The 22,430-nt window shown below is 36.1% G+C and overlaps 1 protein-coding gene across 3 annotated transcripts in view; it reads left to right on the top strand.

Moving 5' to 3' along the window:
• The first annotated feature begins 3,452 nt into the window (after positions 1–3,452).
• Positions 3,453–22,430, top strand: part of LOC122574341 (potassium voltage-gated channel subfamily H member 8) — a 29,197-nt gene continuing 10,219 nt past the window's right edge. For 2 of the 3 annotated variants that reach the window (XM_043741845.1, XM_043741847.1), the window contains exons 1-4: positions 3,453–3,776; positions 5,652–5,762; positions 20,684–20,917; positions 21,800–21,931. In XM_043741845.1, the coding sequence (XP_043597780.1) occupies positions 5,687–5,762; positions 20,684–20,917; positions 21,800–21,931 (442 nt within the window). In that variant the 5' untranslated portion in view covers positions 3,453–3,776; positions 5,652–5,686. The remainder of the gene's footprint in view (positions 3,777–5,651; positions 5,763–20,683; positions 20,918–21,799; positions 21,932–22,430) is intronic. The other variant, XM_043741848.1, reaches the window with a different exon arrangement.

The raw sequence follows: 22,430 nt of genomic DNA on the forward strand, positions 1-22,430 counted from the left end.
TTGTTTGTACAAAGATGTAATAACTCCTTTGAGCTTTCAAGAGGTCGGCTAACCTCGGAATAACTTCCCTGCGACCCAAAAGCGCATCCAGAAAGCTGCCATACATTCCGTGCTTAAACTAAAATAAACGTTTTGAGCATGTACTTTTATTATAGCGTATACATTTATATAATATACATTTATTCTGAGCACAATTCTTCGCACAAGTATTTTCTCGCCGCGAGAAAACTACGGTGCAGGAATATGTTAGTTTCTCGTTCAAAGGTAAAAGAAAAGTAAGGGTTGAATAGAACGGGAGGTAAGACGACGGGAAATGGACTCGTTAATTTTATCATCGTTCATGGTGAAATTGTTCGTACGACTTTTTGTTGTTTCGAACATTCCTTGGGGAAGCAAGGAAGATCCTTCAGTAAACCGGGAGGGAAAAGAATGGTAAGTATCCTTGGAACCTTCTTGCCTCTTTTTTATCTCAATTCGTCTCCTTTTCTCCATCCCTCCCTACGGAGTCAGGTATTCGAAGTAGTGGAGTATCGATTATATGGACCCTGCTTCGTGACCACGCGCCGTCTATACGCCGTGCTGCCCGGATAACCCACTGACACTGACAATTTTCGTGCAACACAGGCATTTTTTTATAGATTATTTTTTCTTCAGCCTATCAATATCGCGTTCTTTGCTGCATATTATTCGGTATTACGTTTCCATCTTATATAAGCAGAAAACATTCATTCACTTGTATCATGAGTTGATATTTCTCTCGACATGGTGAACTATTGTAAATTCGTGTTTGCAATTCCACGTTCGTATCCGTTGTAGCATGCACGATAGAAAAATAAATATATTTTCCACTTCGTGAAAGATTTTAGTCTCGCGCACTTTATAAAGACCTTCTGGCTAAGGGAACCCTACTTGGATTATTATAGAAAATGTATCGAACACCATTGTGGCAGACGAAGTGGGGTTCTATAAAGTAGGTGAAATCCACTTAAGAAAAAGCTGAGAAAAAATTCGAGAAGAGATCGAAATAGATTTTGATCGCGAAGTATCGAAGGAATTGACGTATTGGAATTTTTTCTATGAAATGGGGGATTACCAACTGATTGCAAGCTGATATGTTACCCCCAAGCGCTACGCTCGCAAGTGCATTGACGTCGCTGCTGAATTCGTGCCTGAAAATAGGCCGACATGTCGGATTTGCCTTTTACGTACATCACGTTTGAAGAAACTCTTTTTCGTTCGAGCAAAGAATATTTAAGTTGCGAAGATGACAAACGAACGGGAAAATTTTATTACAGGCGGTTGAAAAGATGTATACGTACAAATAACGGAAATTAATATAAAAATGAAAATGACACGAGGACGATACTCTAATAAGAAAGACATCATTGATCCTTCATTGGTCTGAATCTCTTGACTCCTGCCGCGTCTGCTATGTCACATACCGGTTCTACTGTCCATGTTTCGCTAAAACCATAGACTATAGAATTAAACAGTCGAAGGGGATTTTTTTTTACAACGATCTATATCAGAGACGCCTACAGATTGCATGCTCTGTTCACGATGGACTAACACGCAAATACAGTCATCGACCCTCTTCGGTGCGGCCATATTATACAATACTACGAAACTGACCTAAGTTAACGTTTCATTCAATATATACTCGTACGTACAATCACCACAAATACATATATCGAGTTGAGGGAAAAGTCGATGAAACGGTGCATGAAATCACAACGATGGTAATTTTCAGAGTTCCCGATCTATGATCGCGTTTCATTTATTACGGTACTTTCTACTCGCATATATTCCGTGGAAACAGGTTGATTGGAAAAGAAATAACTTTGATCTAAATAAACACGGATATATAATAAAGTGGCAGTATATAGTATAGTGGCGGCATAAATAGCTACAATGATAAGTACACGTTCTTCTGATAATTTAACTGAAATTATTTATTTTCGTTTATACGTTTCAGCCTGAAAATTATGTGCTCTTTAGGTGTCCGCTATAATTGCGAATAGATAGTTCTGTTCCTATTTACGTACTCAGAATTGTACATCGTGTTGCGATTAGCCGATAAACGACAAAATCGTCATACCGAAACTATCGAAGTAAATTTAAATTTTTCTGTCGACGGAAAATCGTTGGAAAATTCACGATACCGTGATAAGAAGCAAATTCATATATAGTCTACCAACATGGGCTTTAAAGGAACAATGAATTCCTTTATAGGAGCAATATGCATATGTGACTATAGAATATCCTACTCACTAGAGGCGGGTATCATGCATGCTTCGATATTACCATTTTCATAACGTTCAGCGTATTATGTATATGATATTTAATGCTATCTACGCGTTGATTTGTTGTGTCTTCTTAGAATGAAAGCTAACAAAATAAAAATCTTGCTTCGTTGCAAATCCTAGACAAAGACGCGAGACATTCTAAGTTATTTAAGATAATACCAAGCAAAGCACGTTCACATAACGAGAAGAAAAACTCGCTGAAATAAACGGGACATTTTCAAAGTCGTTGGGAATCTTTCGAGCATCTTTTTCTTTTAAATAATTCGTCTTGGATTCCGTATCGTCTTTTCTATAAAAGGGTTAATTGGGTTAAATTGGGTTAATTCCTACAATAATCTTTTACGAAAGTTTACTTCTGTTCAAGAAACTAATACTACGCGATGACACTATTGTTTATCCTGTCTGCTCTACAAAACAGAATAACAGTTTAATTAGTTTCTTCTCGTATGAAGAGATCAAATCTTTTTACGCATTGCGTTTCGCGTCGAAGCTAGACATAAAATATTAGATTTCCGCAATTTCGTTACATTCAGGAATTAGTCTAGTTTTACTTCAACGAAATCCTTTAATCTTTTAACGTATCACGAAGAAAAATTCCAGGCCGTGTTTCCATCGTTTAACCATTACGATCTTCGAAGTTTCTACGTCTCACTTTCGTTTCTACGGAAGAAAGTACTTCTAAGAAAATCCTTAACGTAAGATTGTAACGAGAGATCACGCATTGACGATTCTACCAATAACAAAGTACGATCCAAAAATGACTCAAAGAACGCGGGAGACTTCTTAATTTCTTATTCAACGCATCGTAGCCGATAAATCATACCGTTAAGTAAGATGTATTTGAGGTTTCGAACGTGATCAAAAATCTCCTATTTACATCAACGATCGTTCGATTGTTTTCTCGAACAGGACACGAGCCATCAATCATGCTGCCTGAGATAATCATCAAAGACTGTGCAACCAGCATGTTTGATCCTCGGTTGAAATCTTGACCCTGTTTTATGGCTCGCGGTACACACGCGTTTGGAAACGATCAACGCGCGTGCGTGTGCAGGTTACACAGTTTCGCATTAGTGTACTTATCAGAGTACACGTACGAACCTGCTTGTATGTACAGAGTAGAATAAGTGTATTGGTGTATACCTTCAACGGTTTACCACATGTTGCGCTTAGGTGCGCGGAGCGCAAGTCAGCCAGGAGCCCGGGCCATCAGGATAGAGAGAATTTCTCCCCTCGGCTCGGTCAGTTATGCGAGTACCAGCAAACGTTCCGCGTGTTTCCCGATTTCTTCGGTAATGTCGCGATAAAGCCTCGAATCAGTCGTAACGGGACGAATACGCGATTCACCTGGAACGTGTTCAGTGCACATTAGTGGGACACTTAAAGCAGAGGATACAAAAATAGGTGTAGTGTTTACGATACAATGCCTAATATGTTCTGCCACTGAGGTAGAACTTTTTTCTCGATAAGGTATGTATCTGTCACTGATTCTGCTTGCTAATTTCAATACTCGACTATCTGCATGCAAATTGAACAACAGGATGCAATCTTATTCGCATACACAAACGTCATTTTAAACGAATCACCGCTTACCCTAGATTCCTTTGTCATAATTCTCTAAGACCGTGTTTCGTGTCTAAAGACTAAAATGTGCTTCGTAAAATTGTAACTAGTATCTTGAAAACGTTGAAACGATGACAGTGTTGTTCGATCTATTAGGTAGCAATCGGTAGATCGGTAAATATGATGTCGTTAACCGATGTAAACGGTGATCCTTGAGCAAAGAATCCCTGGAAAGTAGATATTTTTTAGAATGTTTCGAATCAATTCTTTTAAAACATTACGCTCAATTTTTTGTAATGAAGTGAGTGACTGAAGAGAGTCGTTTGGCAAATGAGTCTATTTCGCACAAGAGGATAAACACGTAATGAATATATCCTATACCGTACCCTCTTCTCACACCTGTTACATTGCCCGAATCGCTATACGAATATATAGATTTGCTTTATAAATCAATCACACCTGTTTCGCGAATAAATGAAATGCTACGTTCCAGCTTTTTTTTAATTTTCCCTCAAAAAGAAGCAAATAAATTAAATCGCACGTTAATCTTTAGATGGGTTATTTTATACAAAGCCGTAGGTTAATTGCACTTGCTGGCAAGCAAGTCAAAATGAATGTTTCCACGCTGAACAATGACAAAAAGCGCAGAAACGAGCATTAATGCTTAATTGGTTCGCTATGCGTTTTTAATATAATTCATATATACATATATATCGTGTTTCATTTTAACTCTTCATTCGCGAATAATATTATTGTTTATTTACAAATAAATAACTCACCATTAAAAATTGACATCCCCTCTCCTTTTAATTTATCCTCGTTGAATCGAACGAATATTATTTCCAGCGTTCTCAGAAATAATCGAAGAGTTTTATCGTACCTGTAACCAAACTTTAACTCAGTATATACAATATGTTTCGGTGATAGCGGCGTTTAAGTTACAATGTTATGATACAATGACATGGTATCGCGATAATGTAAATATGAGATTCCCTGCGAACTATGTTAGTATAATTATAAATTAACGACTCGTATCCATGGATAATCCGAATGAAAGAAAAGTAAAATTTCAGTTGGATTAATTCCAGAAATCACAAATACCATTGAAGAACGTGAGTAACAATAGAACTGTCCAATAATGAAAAGCTATGAATATCACCGACTTCCACGCTTTTCAACGAGATCCCTGTTGCTGCAAATGCATTTCTGCGTCTACTCATAAAATTACACGATCAAGGAACGTGTGTGAAATCTCCTGTCAAAAAATATACGACCATTTCGCGGCTTTCAAAAACATAATTTGCGCGTATATATCTGAAACGAAAGAAAAGATTAAAGTCACGCTAAAGAGAACCACAGAGAATGGCAAAGATCGACGTGTAAAAATAGAATAAGAAAAAGATCGAAGTACATATTCTGTACAAGCTGTGTGGCCGCTTTCGGAACGTGTTAAATTAAAACTCTTGTCTAAAAATAACTTCATTCTAGTTTGCTTAAACCGCAATCATCTATCACTGCAACTACCGCACTACACGCAATCCTTTATTTTCATTGGACCACTGACCTACCTATCGAAGACTCAGACCTTTTTTCCTCATGCATATATTCCCAAGCTTTAGGCACGCTTATGCATAAAGCACAAACGATCTCAAGCTTTATATCCGAATATGCGCATTTACATTTTACGTGTGTATAAGTGTGTGCATACATGCCGAGCGCATAATTGGCGCAAGAATATCGCATGACTTGGACTGAAACAAAATTCTCTTCGCTATTTTACAGATTCGAGCGCCTGACAGCGCGGCGGGGCGGCCCCAATGCCGGTCAGGAAGGGCCTCCTCGCCCCACAAAATACTTTCTTAGATACTATCGCCACTCGTTTCGATGGAACCCGTAAGTATATTCAACACAATCATCCGATCAAATCTGCTTATTCAATTATTTCGAAAATGGACGAATTTGAAAAACTGCGGTCACTCGTACACAAGTTATACAAGTTGTCAGTGTTAATAGACGTGTTTGCTTCTTGATATACGTAACGAGTTTAATTAAAAGATAATTGAAACGTCACAAATAAATTTCAGAAATCACAAGTTACGCGATTATGCCATTTTACAAAGAAGATTATAAACTTCTGGAGAGACGTAGCTTGACACCGTTTACTTGTTCGTCCTAATATCATTAGCGGAATTTTACAAGTCACGAATCACAAGCGTTAATTAACTGCATATAATTGTCTAAACGAGACAAAAGATAAAAATCGGATTATAAAGTTTCATATGAAACATATCTTACATCTACGTTTACGATATCATGTAGTTCAAATACCGACGCACGGTAGTGTATATGGAAAATATCTATATTAAAAGTGTGAAAATATGTCTCAGGCAAGATGGATTGACCCGAGCATAGCTGTAGGAAAATATTATATAATAGAATTCCAACCACGTAACAGAAGCACATACACATAAGGTTTTTAGGGGTGCAAAGGAACGAACGTAGCATCGTACCATTCGATTAGGCTCAATCCTGACGCTCCAAGGCGACCCTCGTTTACGCGTCGTTGGATTAGAACGAAACGATTTGTCAATATAAAAAGTCTCGAGCGGGTCTAGTGGTTTGCGAAAAGGAACGCAACGCGTGATCGATTACCTGTGTACTATCATTCGATCAGACATGTATATATATATACATATCTATTTTTCATCGAGACGTTTCGTTCGAAGAAAGAATTTGGAATTTAAAACAATCTTGAACTATATCTGGTTGTATAAAATTTCATAGGTTACAACGCGTTTGCCTTTGTCTTATCGTTTTCGTCTTCCGACACGATGTTTAATAAGTTCAGACTATCGGCACGTGTCGCTATTTACCAAACGCTCGATCAAGCTGCAAATTAATACAGAAGAGTCTCTCGGTACATACTTGCCGGGCCTATTGACGTTGTCGTCGTTAATTCGTATATCGATATTACGCCTAGCAACGTTAATAACGCGCGAAAACGAATTGCCTCTGGTGTATTGGAGCCCTAGTAAACTTTCGTCGTGATAACCGTAACGCGTGAGTGCGCACAGTTCGACAGCAATTCGCAAAATAGTGGAAAGAAAGAATCGAACGAGATCATCTTTCGTAACATTGGCTATTCCGTAGCTTCCCCTGAGACACCAACTTGATTATCTTCAACCTCTCCCTTTGTCGTACAAAGATAGAGTTCTTGGGTCTAAAAGAAAAGTAATCTAAACTGAACGTGTCGTCAGTGCCTTGACGCGATCCCTTCTCTTTAACTTTCGACTTTCGATAAAACAAACGAGTGCTTACGAGTCGCTTGCGACAGACCGGTAAACCGATAAGAATTAAAAGCTACGCGTTTACGGTTGCTGTTATTGAAAAACACGTGGACGATTAGCGTGCCGAAAACAGCCGCGTACGCTGAATTCGGCGCACCTGCAATCTTTTGGAACGAGTTTTGCATTTAAGATCACTCGCTTAGGCTCCCTAGAGGCGTTTCTTCGGAAAAGATTCGTGCAATGGATACGAAATTAAAAGCCCGCCGATATACTGATAGAAACTTCGGGCCTACGAGTCAAGAAAAACTAATTACGAGAAAGGGGCTACGAATCGTCGTCATCATCTTCGTAAGAGAATTACAGGAAAGTTACGTCCTAGGAAAGTAATGGAATCGCATCTTTTCCCTCTTTCCAGATGCTGACGAAATTGCATTTCTATCTATCTAACTAATCCTCGGCGGTGCAGTTTGATTTAGTCGAGGGGTTTAAATCGGCGACATTTACTTTCAACCAGATAGTGTACATATTACATACGCGTATTTGCATAAGCCGTTCTTTTCAGGCCTTAAAACGTGTCCCACTCTTCCATACATCGCGACACTTGCGTAATATTGTACTAGCATCTGCGTAAGAATTAATTTTACGGTAACACACGGTCCCTAGGACTAAGACGATTAAAACTACTTAACGTATTAAAACAGGAAACTTCATTTTCATTCTGGCACTTGTGAACCATAAGTAGAGCCGCGCATGTTCATACACTCGTGGAAAATTTAAAAGCGTAGATATATATAATATAGGTATAAAAATTATATGCGTATAATATGCATATAATATACAGAGAAAATAAGTTATATTTAAAACAGCTGCGAGTACGAGATGTTCAGCGTAACAACAAAGTTACTTACGTTATTTTAACTCGTTCGTTTCAGTGTGCTTAATACAGCATTTTCGAATAAGATGATCCTACAAACTCGCATTCAGAAAAACAGCATATGTCTTGTTTTGCGCTTAACACGACACACAGTGGTGAGAATTTGTATAAAACTCCGCGATAAGAAGAATAAAAGCAGATAGTGTAAGTAGGTAGTTTTTCAATTTGTTCAGTATTAGCAGGATATTTCCCATTCCATGTTTTCCGTAATGAAAATCCATCTTCGAGATAAATTCGATCTGCTCGATCACGCGCCAAACTATGTTTGCGTTAGTTCAAATAACTTAGAGTACCGATCAAGCACCGGGCACTTGCTTGTTTACCACACTTGCGAGGCGATCGTGTCGTTATAGTGCGATGCTTCGTCGCTTCGAGAGGATACGACGACCCTAGAATTATGCTATTACGCTCGATCTTGGTGTTCCATCAAATACTACAGTTTCTCTACAAACTCGATTTCTCGCCAGAAAACGCAAACATTCTGTGTTCCCTTCTTCGTGAAATAATTAGTAGAAATAATAGCATCGTTAAGACCGAAACACTTAACGACATAATAGCATCTGTCATTCAGCTTGGTCCAAAAAAATACCGTCATATTACGTAAATGAACTGTGGCTCGAAAGATTTAGAACAGTTATTATATCAACTTGGAAAAATGATAAATTAACAATCAATTATAAATTAACAAAACAAAATATAATGGCATGTCCATTTAAATTGACACTTGCTGCAACGAAGAAAGCAGTTAATTAAAATATTATTTTTTATTTTCTTTACTTTTAACTTGAATTTACTAGAAAATTCATGTAATTCAAGGTTCACAATTAACATGAAATATGTATCGAAGTTTTATTAAAAATAAAAAATAAAAGATTCTTAAGCGAGAGCGCGTATCCCAAACTTTGAAAGGAATAAATTTTTCACGCGTATTACGAATTGATCCGAAGGATTTCAATCAGGTGAGAGATCGATGAAAAAGAAAATGCGTTTGAATTGAAATTCGTGACATTTCCATTGTGAACACGTTGATTTCGACGGGAGAAAAGGGAAATAATTGCTCGTTAACGACATTCGAAGTACCTATCCGAGGATATTTTTGGCACTCTCTTTCTTTCTCCGAGCGTGTTTGGCGCATCGCCAACTGGGGTAAAGGATGGTTGACGACTGTTCAAACACTCGTTTGTCTTTGCTGACCAAGACTCATGGAGGACCGATCGGAATATTCGTTTTAGCAAAGATTTTTTCACGTCTATCTGCATCTTTTTTTTATCGATTCAAAAGAACCACTTTAACGAAAAAATTTCACCGTATACAAGAGGCAACAGAAAATATAGCGTTATCGAGTACGTTCATTTGTCGTTACGTATAAACGTATGTATATATTGTATCTATTCAAAACCAGCAAATCTATCCAGTTTAACGACCGTGTATATTCGTATACGCACCAATAGCCAACCGTAGAACCCTTTGAAAAGGTTTTCGGTAAAACATTGAACTTTGATCTTTTGTATATGCAAATGCTCCCATATGGAAGTATATAGTTATTTCGTTTTAATTTTTATTCAAAACAAAATAATTTTCAACAACGAAAATGTATAGGGAAACTTTCATGCAAGTTCAAGTATAGTGAACTCTGTGACAACACGGTGTTTCAACATTCAGTTCGCAAAGATGTACAACCCTCTTGGCCGTGGAATATGAATATCCCCTAGTTTTATTACAGAGTCCGTCGACCCCAGACAGGGTATAGAATATTAATCTAACATCGACGCCGTGAAAATCGACGTTATTCCCTCCCCTACGTACATACGTGCTTACAATCTGATTCTGATAAGTTCAACTAGACGTTCGAACGACAAAAATATTCGACTTCTCATCTGTTTCTTTCGTTTTCCATTTGCTTTTATTCATTTTTGTAAATTATATCAAATCAAATTTTATAACACTTCGAAAGTAGCTTTGTTGCAATTCTAATCAAAAAGGAATGCTTCTTATCTCTGCCTCGAGAATATCCTTTTGCAACAATTCTACAAATACGTTCCTAACTCTACTAAATTATATATATATTCATAATTATTCTAATAAATATATAATCCATAATTCTGGAAAGCGTTTCTCGAACCTCAGATGGCAAATAGTTTATATACAAATTTTGTTCGACGATACAATATGTTACAATATATCTGTAGGATATTTATAAGACCGATTGTAAACATGAGGAAAATGAAGAAGTTTCATGTACAAAAACATTGGCTGAGTCTCATTTTTCAAATCGTAAATAATTTAATTTTGCCCTGGAAATCCCTGCGTACAATACACAAGTAACATTGTGTTTAGCAATTTTGCTAAATTCCCTTGACCTGAGATATATGACATTTCCCTCTTACAAGAAGTATGGCGGAAATTAATTTCACTTTCTTCGATGTAGAAAAAGCGCTCTTGTATTTTCGCTTGAAATGAAAAGATGTTTTACATTTTGGAAGAAACGCTTCGTGCAAGTTATAGAAAAAAGCTGCTTTGTTTTACGGAAGAAAATAGCCCATTAAAAACGACCGAGTAACAGTAAATGCTGAGTGGCGAATAAGTGGGAAATAAGGGAGGTCAAAAGAGAGCTCCTCTTTGTACGGATGACCTATTTATTATCCTAGTGATTATCATCAATCATTTGCTTAACATCGTTCCTCGGGAGAAAAAATTGATGATCATCTTGTACCGAAGCAGGAAAACAATTTTATAAGAGACGGCTGGAAACTTGCAAACAGTAATTTTTCCAGCGACGTGTGATTCATCTATTACCTCTGCGTCGCTTTTGCTTCTCCCTCACAGACCCTCAAGCAGATTTCCAATGCATTCATTATGAAAATTTTTATTAGTTTCGATGCTCCAACTATTCAACTATGGAATTATAATGAAAAATACTTGTTACTTAATCTTCGCGACTCGTACAAAGTGAGTCCCATCAACGATAATTAATCAGGAAAAAAGAGTTCAATTAATAACTGTTCTTGCATCGTAAGGGTATCAAAAACGTGCAATATTCCTACAAAAGGAAAGAGATGGAAAATGTATGGAAGAAGATACATATACGTATCTCTTTTTTTTTAACGATTTGGTCCGTAACACGTCGCTTGAGGGTTAATATTTACGGAAATTACCTTTCTCTTCTTCTGTATCGCTACACAACGTTGAAACCTGTTTCTCCGAAGTAGTAACGATCGAGTAAACGCCAGACAGAAAGTCGAAACACGTGACACTACTTACTTAACAACGATCTCTAATTACGACAGAAGCATGAAAAATGAATAGAAAAGTTAACAAGAAGATTGTACAAAAGTAGGAAGGAATTAAAAACGTAACTTCATTCAATATTTCTGACAGTTTCAAAATTCTACGTGAACGTTACTTCTCGACCGGTATACGAATATTTCAAACCACTATACATACCTGTCACGACATTTATACGCGCGTATAACAGCGACACAACTTGCATACACTTTCATCGAATTCGAAACTGCATATCACTGTATGACCTCAAAACATTCCACTAATAGTCAGGTTCTTCACAGATAAATGCGTCAAATGACAAGCATTTCCAACAGGCTTTTGTATCTATTATATATATATATATACACATGGTGTTTCTAATAAAAATACTACTACTGCTACTAATGAAGAAACATTCTTATAGTTGAGAAGCATTCTTAAAAAGAAAAAACAAGAATAAAAATAATTCTGAATTAAAAAAATTGTAAACACCTAACACGCAACGATCTTGCAACGAAGTTATATACATTTTGGTAAAATTTTATTTTGTAATTTCTTGCCGCTTCTTTTTACGCATAATATTATTATTTATTACTTTATTAATTATCGAAAATCAAATAATTGAATGTTTCGTGACAAATATATTCCCGGAACTAATGTTTTTGTTACGATGCAAGCCTCTCAAAAGCTCTCAATTGCTATCGATTTGGCAGCTTGTACAGGAGCGCGTAATTCCTCTACGTACTAAGAATTAATTGCAATGTAGCGTCAGGCTATGGTAAATTTCACAAGCTTCGCAAGTGGATAAGCATGTAACTTGTCTAGCAACTGTGTTCAAAGTTAGAATTGATACGGGATATTGGGTAAATGAGAATTCGTACGGATACGTAAGTCTAAAGGCGAATCAACTTCTGAAGACAAAACTAGCTAGAATCACGTGCAAATATATATAGTGTGAATGTATCCTAACATAAATTACAAGCGACGTGTGAGTAAATATTATAGTCCATCTTTAACTCGTAGGTTACGCTAACTGCGTGATATTCTTGCCGTGAGGAAAATTTAGGAACTTTCATGAAAGAAACCTACGGATCCATGCTAAACATACATTTAAATGCTCGGCATATTTTCAAATGAAATAGTCGAATTGTTATGAAATTATGGTTTATTTTGTAAAGCTTTCAGACCTAACAATGGCATGTCCTTTTCATTTTTCGATATTCCTTTCTATCTATAAGGTGACATTAAGAAATAAAAAGAAATTCAGTTATTGATCGACGCGGCGATACCTAATGATTGTACAATATCAATGACACTTATCTTATCGTGACACTCAACATTGCGAGTAAAAGTAACGACGCAGGGCGTTTCCGAGAAAGACACATACATTTATCGATTTAAGTTATAGTCTTTGCTCAATGAAAGTATATCTAACCGCATAAGTGGTTCGAACAGGAATAAATCGTTTATGGTTTACGCCGTTTATGGTAATAAAACGATATCGCATAGAAAATGAGACAACTAAGAGGCAATTACAGAACATTGTTTCTCCAGATGTGCCACGGTTTATGAGCAACGGGGAAATCGTCAATTATCGTTTCATTTCTTCCATGAGACGCATTCATCGTTCAATAAGTGAAAATCCTTTCAGGATGGTCTTAAATGAAAAGACGGTGGGCAAATTTTTTCAAAAGGTATATGGTTAAGCTACTCGATAGGAAAGCTTAATCGCTTCATATTCCGGCCCGAGAAGGGTATTCTAAAGCAAAGGGGGACCTAACTTGTGGGGTAAGAGAAAATATAGCAGACACCATCGAGTGAATAGAAATCGCCCTTTATTTCAAACGGTGTTTCAAAGAAAATGTCACTGTTAGTTTTCTTTCTCTGTTTTAACTACATAGCTTTGTTAATAAAGAATAATATTTTTAAATAATGTATAGTAACGAGCATGCAAAAGTCTGACAAAAGTACTTTGAACGCTCAAGATGGAAAACCTTTATGAATATATTATGTATGCTATAGAAAACTTTTTGAAATTTCATTAACACTGTAATTATATACGACTAGCAATATTATAAAATTTCTATATTACATTATAAAACTTAAAACCAATCTAGAAATGAAAGTTTCACTTTAATGAAAGTTAACTTTACCGATCCCACTAAATGTCGTTACTTTTAATACAAAAGGGTAATTAACTGTGTAAGTAATTTCGCCATTTCAAACTCTATCTAAACTAATTCGTAATTATTACTGGGAATAAATATTCGAAAGCCGTTCTACATTTATTCTCTTCGAAGCACAAGAAATGTATCTTTAAATCTCATACTAGAGAAAAGAAACGAAAATAAACCCTTTTACGATATAGTTAGCTAAATATTTATATGCTCACCAGTCTATACTCGAAGTAAGACGAAGTAACTGAAATTTTATTAAATTATAAAGCGAAGATGATATTTGAAATCTCATCGAGTTGCCGTTTCCACGGGACATACTTATACAAAGGCAAGTATTGGAAAAGATATGTCTCGTAAGTGGGCCAATTCTTTGCGTCTAACGGCAATTGGTTTCTAGAATATTGGACTTTTGTGTTTCCATATTCCGAGGGAAAGTTGCCTACCCCTGGAGAGACTTTTGCGAAATGAACCAATTTAAAGCACGGAACAAGAATCTAACCATTCCATTTGCTTCACAATTCCACGTATTCGAAATTTTGTAGAAATCTGATTAAGGGGAGCGGTACACTACGACCTTAGTGGAAATTGCTAAGTTATCATCGTCAGCGACCTCAATCATGGGTGATAAAGTTCCACTGGTAATGAGACTCTCGGCCTTCCTCGTTAAATCGCATCGAAGAACGAAGAGTATAAATATGAAATGTCGTTTCTAGTCGTGCAAAAATTTTCGACAAATGCCCAGTATATATCATCTATAGAGAACAACAGATAAAAAGTTCCTTGTATTATTTATAAGATCGCTATGCTATATATATATATATATGATTCTGAAACAGAAGCCCCCACTGTGAAAAAAACTGAACGTAACACGAAGATTTTTCTTAGATACAGAGAAGATGTGACTCATCTTACAATGGAGGTCGACCTTTGTCACAATCCTTTCAAGAATATTACGTCCGTAACAATACTTGCAATTTTACGTGATTACAAAATGTAATTGATCTCGTTCAAAAACAAATTAAAACTCTCCTTTCCTCTTCGAAAAGAAAAAATAATTCGTGTTGAATCTTCAAATACGAAGTTGGATTAATTGATCGTGTTTCGATGATTCAAACCGCCGGCGTCGATAATACACGGCGGGCTTGTTGGATTAAAGAGAAAATAATGTTAGTTTTATGGATATAAAAATGAAATAATTTACCACGACGTAATTATTTTATTTAATCCAATTCGATGCTTATTACGTTTTTACGATTGTATTCCACCATCTTTCGAAGTTTTTTCCGTATCGTCTTCGGAGAAGGAAATCGCTTCCGTTGCTTCCATACCGCCAATTCAATATAAACGACTACTTTTTCCACGGGGAACTCTTAACTGTATCGAAAACGAGTCGATATAATTTACTGCTGGATTTTCTCTACCTTGGCCGATCCGCACCGTAATTTCAAGTTTGATTGAACCACTTTCTTGTATTTTCTACAATTAATGTCGTATCGGAATTGTATTGGATTCATCCGTTAAACGTTCAACTGCTACGGTCTTACCTATCTTATTACGAAGAAACAGTCCCATCGAAAAATGTTACACGTGCTGTAATCAATTAAGACTAAAAATGAGAGACTGATGATACTCGGAGATAGGTAGGAAACGCAAGTTTCCCCTTTATTTGCAAATACTTTGACAGAGTCCATGATACGTGATATAAAGCATAAGGTCGACATGTTTGAATAATGCCATTTAATCCGCAATGGCCACGATATCGTCATAGTTAAACGTAAATGTGAAATTTTCATTACCACGCGAACACGATACGTTCGACACGTTCCTAAATTTACAATAAAGTATCACGTTTTCTTAATCCCTTTGTGAACTCAATCTGTTTGTTTTACGAATGAATTTTTATTAAAAGGTTAATTAAAACGTTACGCTTTAACTCTTGATGCGAGCTATCCAAAAGTATATAAAATATCCAGGATATAAAACCATCTATAATATTTAACAGATAATTCCATTCCCTTAATTATAGATATTTATCAACGTTTCAATTTGCATTCCACTTGTGAGGTCTGCAGCAAAGCTAACATTCGGCGTCATCAATTCGTGCGTTTCTCTCATGTGGCGTCACCTTGAAGTGTAGTGCTGGATTGTGTTAAGTTTATCTTTGTAGGATCGTTCCTAGAAAAATTAATCTTCTTATCGATTCACTATAATATTAATTATCCAATCGAACAATTGTGTTCAATTTGTTCTTTCCTCAGAATACCTGTTCTTTTTTTTTATAAAAGTCAATAACAATATGCAATTTAGTTGACTTCAAAATACGGCATTTTCATATATCGATTTGAGATACATCATAAACGTAGATTGCAATGAAATTGAATGTGCAGTACAATATACCTATCTTTCATACGTTTCTTCGTTTCTACCATCATCACCTTTACTTCATTTCACTTCTCTGCAAAAACTATACAGGAATCGATATTGTTGACGCATCCAATTGTTTGTCAGGAATTTCGCGCATTTTTAGTTATTCAAACAATGTGCGCTATATCATAAAGTCGTACGAATAATTATGGCAGGCTACCCTTAATAATAAGGGTAGAATAGATTATAAATATAAAACGAGGAGAATTAAAATTAAGATCTGAAAACGTGCATTATATCTACAAGTATAAAATATCCAAATCATTCCCAAATAACGTAAAACTTATGTTAAAAGCATCTAGCTGGACGTAACTTTAGCTGAATTAATCACAATAGCTACGGTAACACGTGTGTCGTATCCATTTAATTATTTTGCGGTTACTGGGAAAATATGACTAACAACTTACGATGTAGTTATCGCTTTTCAATATGAAAACATGAAAATTTGCATGATCCGTTTCTCTCTCTTTCTCTCTCTCTCTCCCTCTCGCTGAATACGCTTGCGGCTTGAAAAATATCCTCTGACCATTTGATCGAGTTTTAAATCACGGTTCTTTATCGATTTATCGTGAAACGCAGCGTATCATATCGTTCTTACCGCTTCAAATTTGTGCATTCACGTTCAATGATATTAGGGCACATAATGGTCGCGTACGGAACACCATAAACGACCTAGATTATGTGGAAAACGATTAGTATTTTAGCTTTGCGTAGATAACGGTTCAAAGCATAGAGTAAAATTTAACGAAAACTGTTTGCAAAAATTATAGAACAAATGATAATTATACATAATTAACGAGATCGATAGAAATATGTGGACTTTCTATAGCTGGAAGTTTCAAACGATGCAACGATTTTTAAAGATTTTATGAATCCTCTAACGATTATTCAGGTTCCTAATTGCGCGTAAATGTTCTAATGCCTGTGAAAGGAGGCTGGTATATTGTGCAAAAGTGGCCGGAAAATTATTTATATAAAAAAAGCACATTGGGAAGTTTCTGAAAACAACGCCTGTAACCCTACGGTAAATCTATAGATACGAGGTGTATTTTCTAATAAACTACTTGAGGTATTATGAAATTTTTATCGATTTCGAGAATGTAAAAAGAGCTATCATAATTATCCATTCGAACGTAGCTAATAATGAAAAAAAAAAAAAAAAATGACGACTGAAACTTCTGATATAACTTATTCCTTTTAATTATTTTAACTCGTTCGTTTTTCTTTTTACAGTGCTTACTAATTAATCAGTCGAAGATAATACCATATTTAAAGATAACTGACCATTACACGATAAATTGAAATCCCACTCGGGATAAAACAGCGCTTCCTATTTCATAACGGTTTAGTTGCGCCTGTGTACGTGCTCATTTTTTACATTTAATTAACACCCAAGCGTAAGAAATACATAATATGCACCAAATACACGTTCATAATCTTTGGAACGTACATAGAGAGAAAACTGGCGATAAACAAACGTTCGAGATATTCACATAGTCGAATATGACTCTCGCATATTCGACAAAAGCAAGCACTGCTTCTCTCCCTGTTTGTTTTTCTCGATGCAGATTTTCTCCCATGCATAGCTACCATCATAAAATCTATATTTATTTAAAATGCACTTTTCATGGTCTACTGCTATTTTTACCGTGCTCCTTCGTTATTTACGACGTTCGGTTTATTTACTAGGATTACGAGTTTTTCTCGCACGAATTTAGAAAACTGCAACAAACTCCTATTTACATACGCGTCCTTGTATCGTCATCAAGCAAGCTTAAAGACAGCCGTGTCTCTTGTTGCTAGCGATCCGTCAACCTGCGAATTCTTAAAAGAAACTCAAACGTTCTTTCAGATTTTCATTCCTTAGAACAAATAGAATAATAGAACATTTTTCTGGCACTGGTCTATGCTCCATATGTTCCTAAGCGTAAGCAAGACAATCGACTCCATTAGTCTTTGTCAAGATCCGACTGAAACTGTAGCGTGTTACGCCGCTTTTAGCAACTGATGCGATGTGATCGTAAACCCTGTCGTTCTCGTAGCCGACAGTTTGAACGTGTTAGTGTACCTGTGAATAGTACAGCTGGAAATTCGAACGATGATTTCGTATTACGCGTATACCTATGTACATGTTTGTGTACCTGCGTACAGCAGAACTATAAATTCGAAAGACGATTTCATACATATTTATTAGAAATAAGTAAACATAGCCGAGGAGAAAAGCACATGTAATAAGGTCTGTGAAGAACGTCCGTAATTAAAGAGGAACTGCGAACCCGCTGTGTCTCTCGCTTAATTATCCCTCTCATCCTGTCTGAGATCGTAGAAACGTTTGCTTTATACGATACTTCTGTATATATCAGATATAATTACAATTTACCATTCCCATGACAAATGCGTAGAAATCCTGACGTTTTCAAAGAAGCATTGGCTCTTTAATCGTATTTTGAATCTTGGTCAAACGTACGTGTATTTTATCGAATCAAAATTAGTTTGTAATTACGAATTCCACGAATTACATTTATTTGCGCGTTTTTAATCCTGAGTTCTATCGTTAAAAAATGTCTTAGGTGTAAAAAGCTGCAGGCGAATTCAAGAGAATTTAATCTTGATTTCATATTGAAAATTCTCTTAGATCGTTAGAAATCTTTTTATACGGTGAAACGAGAACGAAGTTCGGACATGAAAATTCGACTGCAGCAGAATTAAATCCAAATGTAATCAAAGATAAAAAAAAAACACGATACGAATAAGAAAAGATGATCAGCAAATTAAAATAAATTAATATTTAAACTTTACCCCTAAATCATATTTTTATCTTACAACCCTTCGTAACTGAACTCCCTACCGAACATGTGACAATCACTATTTTCCACGCTGCATAAAGGGTGGCTTAATCGTCAATCACCATGATCCGTTAAAAAATTGCGCGAGATTGTTTAGACGTGATCGTTCACCGAAAAAAGAAAAAAGTTTCTGTCCATGCATTTATCTCGAGCAATTCACCAGCATACTTTAATTAAAAATCCAAACTTAAATACACTCGTCGAGGAATTAATGATAATTAAAAGAAGATGAAATTGGACCGAACCCCTTTGATAAACAGACAGACATTGATTTTATTTTGAAGAAACAAGGAAGCGTCGGGAGTTGAAGTCTCACAAAAGGCTGTGGGAAGATGAAAGTGTTTCAGGGGTGAGCGTAAAATTAAAAATAGCACCGTCGTTACCCTGAAAGAAATTATGCGTGACGTCAGTGACGTTGACAAAGCTATTAACCAATGAACCACCATATGATGCAGGCGTGCATTACGTTCACGTAATCATCGAAATCTTGTTTACTTTCCTCAATTTCGATAATTGTATTCCGGAAGAACGTAGTGTGGCGAAAGTATTTGAACGATTATGTATCTACACGTGTAGTAATATGTGTGTTATATGAAACACTTTGAGACTTCATTAGCATCGTAATCAATTCGTCATAATTATATCGACAAAATTTAAGCTCAATTTGAAAATCCACATAGAGATTACGAGATATTTATTGCAAACATATATACATATCGTGATCTCAACGAATTATATCTACAATAAATATTTTGTAACTTTTGTATACATCTTTATATCCGTTTCAAACTTTGTCAATGTGATTATGATAATTTCATCTCGTTAAAGTGCAAGTAAAAATTCGAAATGTTTCGTATAACATACGCAATATATCGAGGTACTATAACTTTCGTCGAATTGCTTTCACCAACAAATTCGACGTAAACACACGTATCACTTACTTTTTTGCGCTTATTTAAAGCTAATCGACAGTTCAATCAGACTTTTGTTCTCCTTTCTTTTCCGATTTTTCTTTTTCAATATGACGAAATTGTGAAATAAAGAGTAATCGAAAAAATGGACGCGATGTATGGAAAGTTAATTGGCAAGATCCATGTTCTCGCTAACGGGAAATAACAACGAACACATACGACAGAGGGTACGATATAAATAAGTACAAGCTTTTCTGACAATAAAACTGAAATTATTGTTTGCTTGCAAACATATTTTTGCCAGAAGTGCTGCTGTGTATCGTATACTCGTCACCGTTTTATGCGAAATATATTCTTAGTCTAAATATCTTGTACCTTTTATTTGCATAAAAGCTTTTGCAGATTCGTGCATTCTGAGATTAAAACTTTTCTTTTTACTAATACCGTGCGCCATTAGTAACAAATACTCGATTTGATGCTGCGACCCGATAATCCTTGTATTCAAAAAGATAATGTTCACGATCATGGAGAGACCTCTCTATTTATACGCGTCTTGTGCAACTTCGCCACGGGTAGCGAACGAACTGCGATTTAAAATTGTTTTGGCTCGAGCGTGGCAAAGTTCGACGACGACGGTCACATTGATTTATACATTAATCTGATTAATCTATGGCCAATCATTACGTTTAACTAATATTTTCTTTCTTCCTTTTTCGAGCAACCGTTAGCCGATTTTCGTCTCCGAGTGTCGTCGCTGTAGCAGTAGCAGTAAAATTTATAAAATATTTCTTATGATACACATGATCTATTCATAAAAGAATACTTTGCTGACGTACTGTACTGTATACGCTCGACGTATGTAGTTTATAATGAAAACTCGAGAATAAATAGATAGTTAAGTAGAAAAGATTAAATAGAAACCACGTTATTGTAGTTGTTTGCTTTAATGGAATATTCGCCTTTGTTCGCAGACAGCAACTTTGTGCTGGGAAATGCACAGGTTCCGTCGCTCTACCCGATCGTTTATTGCTCTGACGGTTTCTGCGAGCTGACAGGATTCGCGCGAGCGCAAATCATGCAAAAGGGTTGCGCTTGCAAGTTTCTCTATGGCCCGGAAACGAAAGAAGAGGAAAGAGCGATGATCGACAAGAGCCTCGAGAGCAAAACAGAGCTGAAGATGGAAGTCGTATTCTATAAAAAGACCGGTAAGCTTCGTTCGTTCTTTCTTCCGCGTTAGAAAACGATCCATTTCAATCACAGACATTCAATTCGCCAAGCAAGGAATTGAGTGATTACCAACGTTTAGCAATCTAACATTTGGTTACAGAATGCAGATAATTCTCCTAATTAATGGTAATTCAAATTGATCCCTTAGAAACCAATTTGTGGAATATCCTGGCAAAACCAGATTTCACCAAATATGACATATTACGCACGAATAGATTCGTTTTAACGCTCTAATAATTTATTATTTAATTACGCTGAAATTATCTTTCAAAGTTATTATTACTGAAATTTTTCACCATAAAAATCTTCGCATTGTCGTTGATTTTTCAACGATGATACAATACATAGGCAAACATATAGATTGTAACTCATTTAATGAAAAATTCACTGAAAGATTCATAAAATTATTCATGTAAATATATTTTAATAAAATGTAAAAATACTATCTCGTGAATTTTATTCGCCGAGATTAAATATCAATGTTGCTACATGAAATAATCGTGTGATTTGTAATAATGGTGAAAAAGTGGGATTTAACGTTACTGGTCACAATGGTACGATGTAAATGCATGCAAAAATAACACAGGTGCAGCAAAATACATTTAATCAAGATAATCGATTGGATCAAATCGGTTCTATCGTGTTTGTACAACACCACCTGTCTATGTTTCCGATACGAGTTTTACTATTGGCTTTTTGCGTTCGAACCATTGACAGTGGAAATGAAAAATTCATAGCTAGAACGAAAAAAAAAAAGAAAAGAAAAGAAAAGAGAGAAAACAGGAAGAAAAGCGTTTTTGCTTATAAATTTCAGATGATCGACGTTTTAATCGAGATTTAGAACGCGACTTTGATTGCAGGAAGTCCATTCGACTGTCTGCTCGATATTGTTCCGATCAAAAATGAAAAGGGCGACGTCGTTCTGTTTCTGGCTTCGCATAAGGATATCACCCACACGAAGAACCTTCAGCTGTGTGAGTTGCACGATAGTGGTGAGTTCTAGCCAAGCTTCGCTGCTGAACTCAGTCTGACGAAACGATTTTCTCTGGAATGCATTTCGATCGACGTGACTGATGAATTGCATTCCAAAGTATCCGAGCACGGACCCATACATCGGGTATGGATTAAACGTTCCCAATGTACATACTTTTTCAACGTATCTAACGTTTCGTGCTTCTTACACCGCGATCACGCTACACGCTGCACGTAAATACCTAATGCAACGATTATTATGAAAGCAAAGACACCAAAGAGCACAAATCAGAAGCTTCCAATAGTTTGCTTTTCTTGTAGAATTTACGCGTAATGGCATTGCACGTGTTAGTCATTTACAAAATTGACCTAGAAAAGCTACGTATGTACGTATCCCATAGGAATGGGCGGTATTTCTACGGTGTACGCTATTTTTTCCCGACAAAAAAAGTTATCGAAGATCAAAGGAAAAAAAGTGTTAACCGATACCACGTTATCGCTTACATATAAATAATTAAA

This window comes from Bombus pyrosoma, linkage group LG13, assembly GCF_014825855.1.
Source record: "Bombus pyrosoma isolate SC7728 linkage group LG13, ASM1482585v1, whole genome shotgun sequence".
NCBI classification, from domain to species: domain Eukaryota; kingdom Metazoa; phylum Arthropoda; class Insecta; order Hymenoptera; family Apidae; genus Bombus; species Bombus pyrosoma.